Source organism: Chrysochloris asiatica, unplaced genomic scaffold (assembly GCF_000296735.1).
Source record: "Chrysochloris asiatica unplaced genomic scaffold, ChrAsi1.0 scaffold00018, whole genome shotgun sequence".
Taxonomy (NCBI): domain Eukaryota; kingdom Metazoa; phylum Chordata; class Mammalia; order Afrosoricida; family Chrysochloridae; genus Chrysochloris; species Chrysochloris asiatica.
The window spans coordinates 19,265,221-19,275,697 of NW_006408536.1; the positions used below are offsets into that span (position 1 = coordinate 19,265,221).

Sequence of the window (10,477 nt, forward strand, 5' to 3'; positions counted from 1 at the left end):
TAGTAGCAGTCCATCTGTCTCCACTGTGTCGTGTTTTTCCTGTAGGTCTTCCATTTGAGACGTATCTTTTGTTCTTCTCACCGTTCCAGGCTCGTCAGCTCATCCCTTCAAGTGGGGATTTCTCATCTCTGGTGATCTGGATATGGTTCTGATTTCTACCTATAGTTTTATGTATTGCAAAGGCTCCGCAGAAAGCCTCGTTCACCGGGTACGCTGTAGCCCCGTTTTAGGTATTCCGATCAGTTAAAGGCAGAAGATGGATTTACATACCTAAGTCTTGGCTGCTGACCTTGATCCTTCTTCCTCTTCATGAAGTTAGACCAAGAGGTCAGTCGCCACTGACACCGCTGCCTGTGGCAAGTTTATTATCTGCGTGTTTTTAAGTGCCGTTGAGTCGGTTCCAACCCTTAGCAACCCTGTATAGAGTTTCTGAGGAACAGCTGGTGAGCTTGAACCGCCGACCTTGCTGTTCAAACTGACCTTGCATTCCAGCACATTAACCCAGGGTGCTACACCAGGACTCCATAATCTGTATAGGTGATAGCCCAGAGCCCTGGTGGTTGGGACATAGCAGCCACTCTGTAGAAGGATGCAGCCGTCTGCCTCTGTAAAGATCACAGCTTTGGAAGCCCCATGGGGCAGTTCCACTCTGTCCTATAAGGTGGCTCTAAATCCAAATTAACTCAATGCCAAAGAATTTAGGTTTTGAGGGTTTTGTTGTTGTTGTCTATAAAAGATACTACCTATCTGGCAGAGTTAAGGAGCTATTAGAATGCATATACTTTTTAAGTACCCAGTATAGTATATTAAATATAGTGAGGACTCAAATTTCTTTCCTTTGAAGTATAACTCTCAAAAAAGTCCGAACAGCTATCTATTTCAAAGAAACTTATTGGTGTGACAACTATTGTGATAAATCCTGAAAAAGCAAATCACATCTCTCTTGTTTTCTGTCATCTAGATTTGACATATACTTTTCCAAATAAAACTGCTCGAATCAACACCAAAACAAGCGACACACAAAATAACACGACAAACATCTTCTGGTAACAACATAATGAGTGAATGTGTTGCGTTATGGCACACAAACGTGGCCCGAGTAGAGGAATGGGCTGTATCTTATCTGCTCTTATTACTACCTGTCCTTTGGTTCAATGTGAAAATCATTTCAGCAAAGTGTGGGGAAACATAATTCACAAACAGAAGATCACTTTACTTTGTTTACTACTTCACGGCTGTACCAGAAGAGTGGAAGCTCATGGCATCCTCAGGTGGGGAGAGAGAGAGGTTAAGACAACGAAATGGTTTCTTCCTACCCACACACTCTTGGCTAAGCCCTGACCTGATTCCTCATTACGTTTCTCACATAGAGGTTCTGGGAAGAATACAAATGAAGGTTAGAAAATAGGTTTACAAAATAGTACCCTAGGAGCAAAAGAAAAATGAATCTTTTATATAGCCTCCCCTCCAAACCATTCTGCATGCCCAGCACTGCACCCAGTTTGTTACCTGAAGTCTTCATCTTCACAATGATCCTATGTAGTGGGCACTAGCATCATACCCACTTTAAAAATGATGAAACTGAGGCTTCGAAGGACAGAGAAACTTGCCCAAGGTTGCATGGCTCATGAGTGGCAGAGCGCCAAGAGTCCTGACTCCAAAATCCATACCATTTACCCACTACTACACTACTTATTACTGCATTATAGATGAAAGGGTGTTATTGGGTTCCAGACTCGGCTTCGCCCCTTGGGCAAATCACTTGACCTTGCCGAGCCAATTTTCCTCCATATATGAGTGCAATGACCACAGCCTGGTCTCCACAATGTCTGAGTGATGCTCAAAGAGTTAATGGATGTGTACGCGTGCTGTAAAGACCACAAGACTCTGTTTTAATTTAGGCCTCGGTTCCAGGTATTTTTATCCTTACAAATGGTTTATGAATCTAAAAATAAATTTAATAGTAGTAAAATCATTTGTAACATTCCCAAGCAAAATACAAAATTAGCTTTATGAAATAAATTCTACACAAGGATTTAAGAAGTTATTTAAATGAGCTTGATCTTCAAAAAAATGCAGGGAGTACTTGACCCTTTTCAATCAGTCCTATCCAGCAGAACTTTCAGCAACGATGGAAACGTCCTAGGTCGGCACTGTCCAATACAGGAGTGGCCAGCCACACTGACAACTAAGCACTTAATATCAGAGGAGTGAGACAGGGGGGCATGGAATTAATTTTATTCCATTCTAATCAACTTAAATAGCTACCTGATTAGCATAGTTTTAGACAATTTTTCAAGGGAACTATGAAAATGTACTGTGTTACTAACCTTAGAAGAACAAAGTCACCCAGAAGGCCATTCAAACAGATGGAGTTAAGAAACAATGCCACAAGTAATTAAAGCAGCTCAAGAGTGCCCAAGTAGAGGGTTCAAACAACCCAGAACCAATCAAGCCCTTCTCCAATTGTGCCTCACGTTAATTTGAATAGAGCCAAATCGGTAAGAGTTACTATTCTTCTATTTCCTTCAGTATTTTTTTAAAAAAACAACCCAGTTCATTAAGCATTATTTGGACTCCCTGAAAATGAAGGCACAGGTTCAGTTAGAATAGCTATTTTTGCAAGGCAGTGAGTGACCCAGAGGAAATTAAAAAATTAAGGGCCACAAGATAGTAACTTAAAAGTGATGTCTGCAGGCATAAGACAGTCACCCAACTTTTTTTTTTTTAAATGAAAATTCAAAAATAAATACTTAACCATGTATCTGCAGTTTTGCAGTTTAAACCCACCCCAAGGCTACTTGAAAGAAAGGCCTGGTGATATGACATACTTCCCCAAACTCAGCCATTGAAAATCGTATAGAGCAGTTGTACTCCGACACACACGAGGTCGCCATAAATCGAATCGGGCTCAATAGCAACTGGTTTAACCATATATTTCTATTCGATGTCATCACTTACTTAAAGGAGCGGAAGAAATCAAAAGAAAAATGATGCCCAGAAAAGCATGAGTAAAGAAGGAGTATGAGGTCAATATACAAAATGCAACAGCAGAGACACAAGGAGGTTTAGGCCATTTATACCCAGCTGTTACCAGAGCTCTGCACCTTAAAGGGTCATTACCTCTTATCTTGGTAGCTTAAAATGCATGGGTTAAACTTCTGTTCCTAACTGCTTTTGGTCCTTATCCCAGAGGCATGAAAGAGAACTTATGTCCCCTGGGTGCCTACGAAATCAAATACTGAGGCTGGCTCCCCACCTTCTGGGAATAAGTGAAGTGTCCAAAGTGACAATGGTGAGTCCCTAGGGTACATTTGGTCCACAGCTTCTTTTTCAGTCCTGCAAGTACTGGATCTGTCTTTCAGAGTGGAAAGAGAAAAAGAAAGAGGTAATTGAGAAGACTAACACCCTCATGCACAAAGGCATGAAAATTTCTGACCTTGTACACAGAACCCAAAAAAGCCAACTCGGGACACTTTGCTCAGATGCAAACCAGACCCTTTGTTCTGCCTTTTGAAATTCATTAACCACATTAGAAAAATATTTCCTAATTCCACAGGAGTGATTGTGCAGGATATTCGAATGCCTAATTAAGAAACATTAAACACCCTGAGTGATCAAGTAGCACGTCCAACAAGCTGAACGTTTCAATATGTTCAACTGCGAAGAAAAAAGAAAGGGAGTTTCCATCGTCCTAGGCCCTTTCCACGATCGGCAATTCTCAGCTCCTGGGCCCTGAAAAAATCCTGTACCCTGTAGGCGATTTGTTGTGCAATCTCTTTCTAACTCCACCCACTGAACTCCAGAACAAGTGCAATTCTCACATTCTGAAGGAGTTCTCGATTTTCCTGTATCCAGGGAGAAGCTGAAAACTCCTTGACGTGAGTCAAGTAAGGCAAGGGGAACGATTCAGCCAGTCTCCCAGATTAAGAGACCAAAGGCCAGGCTCAAGCTTACACACCACTTACATACATACGCACACACGCAAACACACACTGATAAGTGCAGTACAGCGGATTCCAACGCATAACTACCATATGCGTAACATACATAGAAAAATACACACAACATTTGATAATATAAAATACACACACACATATATATACAATAAATAAAACGAGAAAAAGCAAAAAAGGCTGGATTGGGAAGACAGGTTATCAAGGGATGGCTGCTCCAGCATCCCCTCCCATCCGCAGCCCCACGTGCAGCCGAGTTCAGGGCCTGGGTTCCGGATGAGAGACGCCACGGAGCCCGCTGGCTGCCGGCGCAGTGGTGGGGAGCACCGGGAGCGGGAAAAGGGGGCGCCGCGCACCCCTGGCTCCTGCGTGGTTATCTTACTGCGCAACAGCCCGGCCAGTGCGGCCCGCGAGCCCCCTGCGCACCTGCCGGAGGTTAGAAGGGCGCCAGTCTCTCGGCGGCGGCGCCCACGGTGAGGACTGCAGGGGATAGGAGAGGACCCCTGGCCCCGGGGCCCCGGCCGCACGTGGCTGTCACAACTGGCGCGCCCCCGCCTCGCAGCGCTTCGTCCGCAGACCTGGCTGCGCCCCTGCCCACCCTCCCCCTCCCGCCGCGCGTCCCCAAGCCCCAGCCATCCCCTCCTCTCATCCCATCCATCTTGGTCCCACTCCCCGACCTGCTCCGAGTCATCACCCCCATAGGGACGAGGACCGGATGTTCGTCCCGAGACTAAAGGTAAGCGGGGAGAGTGAAGAAGTGGCCCCCAAAAAACAGAGTTCGTGCATCCCCCCCACCAGGCAGCAACCAGACTGCTCCCCGGACTGACCTTCTGCCGCGGACTGCGTCGCCGTCCTCCCCGTCCAGCCTCAGTCGCCTCCTCAGCGCCTCCGTCTCTTCTCCGCGTTGCCTCCTCCAGCCGAGTCGCCATGAGGTGACGGCAGCAGCCAAACAAGCACCCCGACAAGGGGCACGGAACCGCAGGGCCGTGCGCCCCGCCCCCGAACCCCCATGGCCAATCACCGAGCGTCTGTGTCCCCACGTGACCGGAGGAGGTTGGGCCCCGAGGGGAGGGCGCGGGATGGGGGTGGGGAGCATTGAAGTCGGGGTTGGGGCTTCCGCAGGGCCGAAGGGCGGACAGAGGCCGCACGAGTCTGCGCGGAAAGGAAAAAGGGACTCTGAAACGTACTACAAGCCCCAATAGGCTGTACGGCTACGGCTCGCAGGCGTGGTTAGAGATTAGAGCGTAGTGCGGCGTTCTGGACAAGGGAATTTAACCACGGAGCTGTGCGTACAGCCTACTGGGACTTGCAGTTTTCAAGGGCAGTGTCCGAATACTTGTTATCCTACAATGAGGAACTCTTGCTGGCACACGCAGTACTTAAAGCGTCTGGTTGCAAGCCTCAAGATCGTCGGTTCAAAACCACCAACCGCTCTATAGGAAAACGAAGAGGCTGTCTGCTCCTGTATAATTTACAACCTTGAGACAATTCTACTCTGTCCTATTGTTAAGTGCCGTCGAGTTGGTTCTGACCCATAGCGACCCTGTACAGGGTTTCCGAGGCTGTAAATCTTTACAGGAGCACAAAGCCTCATCTTTCTCCCGCGGAGCGGCTGGTAGTTTTGAACTGATGACCTTAAGGTTCCCAGCCCGCTTCGAACCACTATGCTGTCAGAATCAACTTGACGACTGTGGATTTAGTCGGGGAAACACATCCTGTGGGAAAAGTTTAGAAGTTATTCACTGTTTGGGAGCGAGCGGGATCAGTGACAGGTTACTACTGGGTTTTTGTGTTGTTTTGTCATTAGGTGCCTCACCTGCTGTTCTTTGGCATGTTGTTGTTACAGGCCATCGAGTCGTCACCAACTCATAGCGACCCCTATGCACAACAGAACAAAACACTGCCTGGTCCTGGACCAACCTCACAATCTGTGCTACCTTTGGTCCCATTGATGTTGCCATTGTGCCATTTCATCTCATTGGGGGTCTTCCTCTTTTTCTGTGACCCTCCACTTTACCAAACATGATATCCTTCTACAGAGACTGATCCCGCCTGACAATATGTCCTAAGTATGAGAGACGAAGTCTGGCCATCCTGGCCTCCAAGGAGCACTCTGGTTGTACATCTTCCAACACAGTTCTGTTTGTTCTTTTGGCAGCCCATGGCACTTTCAATATTCTCCTCCAACACCATAACTCAAATGCATCGGTTCTTCTACTGTTTTCCTTATTCACTATCCAACTTTCGCATGTGTATGAAGTTATTGAAAATACCATGGCTTGCATCAGGCGCACTCTAGTCCTCAGACTGACATCTTTGCTCTTCAACATTTTAAAGAGGTCTTGTGCAGCAGATTTGCCCAACATAATACTTTGTTCAATTTCTTGACTGCTGCTACCATGAGTGTTGATGGTTGAGCCAAGAAAAATGAAGTCATTGAAAACTTCAATCTTTTCTCCATTTATATTTATTGGTCCAGTGGTCAGGATTTTTGTTTTCTTTACATTGAGGTGCAACCCATACCAAAGACTATGGTCTTTGATCTTCACCCATAAGTATTTTTTATTAGTTTTATATTTAATAAGTTATGATTTCACATGCCCTTATTTTACTGTTCACCCAAATATCAGTGGTCCATCAACAGAACACAAATGTATGTGTAAATAATTAAATTTAGTCATTTTTGATGTATTATTGCTTTTCAGTTAAATAACATCCCTAGTTTCACCTCTAATTTTTGTTTCACTATGAAAGTATGGTAGCACGGTGGCTCCGTAGGATAGGCACTGGACTGTGAACCACAAGGTTGGCAGTTTGAGCCCATCTATATAGGATCACCATGAGTCTGATCTGACTCGACTGCACTTAATAACAACAACATGAAGGTATATTTAACAAGGTAGAAGTATGTGGCTATTGCTGTTAAGTGTCGCCACGCCGGCCCCGACTCATAGGGATCCTGTATAGTGTTTTTGAGGAGTGGTTGGTGGGTTTGAACTGCCGACTTTATGGTTAGCAATCCAGTGCCTATCCTAGAGGGACACAACAGTTTGTTAGCTTGACTTGTAACTTTTAAATATTTATGTTTTTGCTATGTGGGTCTCTATTCATCCATAAGTATTTTAAGTCCTCTTGACTTTCAACAAGCAAAGTTGTATCAACTGCATATTGCAGGATGTTAATGAGTTTTGTGCACCAGGGTTGTATTCTTTCACCCTACTTATTCAATCTGTATGCTGAACAAATCATCAGAAAAGCTGGGTTATATGAAGAAAAACATGGCATCAGGATTGGAGTAAGGTTCTTAGCATAGAGCACAAAGTATTTATGGATAAGGGGAATTGCTTAGCAACTTTCAAGGGGAAAGTATAACAGCTTTCAGATTTGGAGGTTCCGGGCTTGGGCACTTTCCTCAGTTCTGCCTAGCCACCAGAGTATACCTAGCCCTGTCCCAAGCTCCTTGGCCAGTCGCCCGGACTTTTGGCACAGTTCTTCTATCTTAACTGGAACCAAAAGCATGTTGAGTGGATGGAGCTTGCTTACTCTGCTAGACGTTTCATTACTTAGATTCTTCAACAAACTTGGTTTGCTGACTAGATTTTATTTTCTCCTTCATGTGACAGGGTGGGGGTGGGATGGGAGGTCCTATTCCCTATTTCCATCTGATGTAACTAGATCTCCAATGACTGAACTTCTGAAAGTGACAGACTCCTATGAAATCTGCTGTATTACCTTAAATAATTCAATATGAGAACTTGTGCTAAATCTTAGACCATTTTTTTTAAAGCTAGAGTTGAGTACAGAACACTGGTTTTTGTTGTTAAGTGCTATAAAGTTGGTTCTGACTCATAACGTCACACCATGACTCCCCAAGATAGTGGTTGTTGTTGCTAAGTGCCGTGGAGTCACTTCAGACTCATAGCGACCCTGGATAGGGTTTCCAAGGAGTGGCTGGTGAGTTTGAACCGTTGATCTTGCAGTTCAAACCAACCTTGAAGTCAAGTACTTACTCTACAATGCCACACCAGGATTCCAAGACAGTAGTTGTTGTAAGTGCCATCGAGTTGGTTACAACCCATAGCAACCCTATATAGGGTTTCCAAGGAGCAGTTGATGAACCTGAACCACCCACCTTGTGGTTCAAACCGACCTTGCAGTCCAGCACATTAACCCACAGTGCTACACCAGAACTCCAAGACAGTGGTTGTTGTTGTTGTTGTTATGTGCCATGGAGTCGGTTCCCACTCATAGCGACCCTGTACAGGGTTTCCGAGGCTGTAAATCTTTATGGGAGCAGAAAGCCTCATCTTTCTCCCGCGGAACAGCTGGTAGTTTTGAACTGCTGACCTTGAGGCTCGCAGCCCGATTCGTAACCACTACGCTACCAGAGCTCCTTAAGACAGTGGTAGCAAGTGCCAAAAATGTAATTGCACATATGAGAGTACATTTTCATATGGGGTTGGGGGCAGACTCCATATGTTAATTTTCATTTTCTCTGTGTATTTGGAAAAAGAACCATTCTTTTGTTTCATGGATAGTACACCTCAGTGTAATTTTGAAATTTCAAAACTAGAGCAGAGTTTGAGGCATACATGGCAGCAGATTATAGACTTATCCCCAGACAAAATAAGGATGATGGCCTTAGGCACCAGAGTGACACCTTCTCAAAGATAAAATTCCCATCAAGATGTAGAATACACCTAGTAGTCTGCTCCTGTAAACATTATAACCTTGAAAACTCTTTGGGATCGTTCTGTTCTGTCGTGTAGGACCACTGTAGATCAGAACCAGCTTGGTGACTGTGGGTTTGGTTGGGGTTTACCATCCTGTCTCTGTGGAAGATGACAAACTATGGATAATATTGTAAAGAATCGGTATTCCTGAACACTTAATTGTGCTCATGAGGAACCTGTACATAGACCAAGAGGCGGAACAAGGGACTACTGGATGGTTTAAAATCAGGAAACGTGTGCACCAGGGTTGTATTCTTTCACCATATTTATTCAATCTCTATGCTGAGCAAATAATCCAAGACACTGAATTACATGAAGAAAAACATGACATCAGGATTGGAGGAAGACTCATTACGAACCTGTAATATGCAAATGATGTAACCTTGCTTACTGAAAGCGAAGAGGATTTCAAATACTTACTGTTGAAGATCAAAGACCACAACCTTCAATGAGTTGTACTTCAATGTAAAGACAGCACAAATCCTCACCACTGGACCAATACATAAAATGATAAATGGAGAAAAGATTAAAATTGTCCAAGACTTCATTTTGCTTGGATCCACTATCAACACTCATGGAAGTAGCAGTCAGCAAATCAAACAAGACCTCCCAGGATCACATCTGGAGAACAGCTAGTTTGAGGACTAAGGTGCATCTGACCCAAGCCATGGTATTTTCAATAGCCTCATATGCATGTGAAAGTTGGACAATGAATAAGGAAGACTGCAGAAGAATTCATTCATTTGAGTCATGGTGTTGAGGAAGAATATTGAAAGTTCCAGGGACTGCCAGAAGAACAAACAAATCTCTCTTGGAAAAAGTACAGCCAGAATGCGTCTTAGAAGCGAGGATAGTGAGACTTCATCTCTCATATTTCAGACTTTGTTGTCAGGAAGGACCAGTCCCTGGAGAAGGACATCATGCTTGGCAAAGTGGAGGGTCAGTGAATAAAAGGAAGACCTCCAAAGAGACGAATTGGCGCAGTGGCAGCATCAGTGGGCTCAAGTGTAACAATTGTGAAGCTGGTGCATGACTGGGCAGTGTTTCGTTCTGTAAGTGTATAAGGTTGCTGTGAGTTGGAACTGATTCGACAGCACCTAACAACAACAATGCTTCTCATAATCTATCTAAGGCATTTAGTGTTGAAATCCACCATTGTTACTTAAATTGTGATACAATAGAATATTATGCAGCTGCTAAAAATAGGAAGCGTTTTTTAATTGACCCAGAAAAATTCAGTGACCTTTAAAAAAGAACTAAGTTTCCATTTATGTAGCCTTGCCATGCATATGTTTACAAAGACATGTAGGACATTTATAAACTCAAAGGGAACACAAGAGCAGTCTTGTATGCTTGCTGGTGACCACCCGGGTGTCGAGGACCTGCCTCCACAGGGAAGTTTGGTTCATGAAGTAGGGAGATCTGGCGACAAAAGAAATAGAAAAAGAATACACACAAAGACCTGATGAGAGAGACAAAGAGACACCCCGAGACCAGAGTGGATGCAAGACTGGCAGGCAGACCCTAGATTGCAGGCATCATGGCGCTGCAGGCAGTAATGCATGCAGGATTCAATCTGCATCCGTCTTTTATTTCAGGGAGGGATTTTACACAAAGGAAGAAGGGGATTATTAAAACAGGGTACAGAATGAAATGTAATTAATCGTTCAAAACAGGACACAATGATTTACAGGAACAAATTCTAAAATACACATCGCAAATTGTCTTAATAATCTAACATTCTTAATTTTCCAAAAATTCAAGCAAACTGTTATAAATTACTTTTTT

The 10,477-nt window shown here is 44.3% G+C and overlaps 1 protein-coding gene and 1 pseudogene across 1 annotated transcript in view; both read right to left on the reverse strand.

Moving 5' to 3' along the window:
• Positions 1-4,926, reverse strand: part of TXLNG (taxilin gamma) — a 51,031-nt gene extending 46,105 nt beyond the window's left edge. Inside the window, exon 1 of the mRNA XM_006835685.1 lies at positions 4,784-4,926. Coding sequence (XP_006835748.1) covers positions 4,784-4,885 — 102 coding nt within the window. The 5' untranslated portion in view covers positions 4,886-4,926. The remainder of the gene's footprint in view (positions 1-4,783) is intronic.
• A 47-nt stretch (positions 4,927-4,973) lies between these two features.
• LOC102821225 overlaps positions 4,974-10,477 on the reverse strand; it is a 10,868-nt pseudogene continuing 5,364 nt past the window's right edge.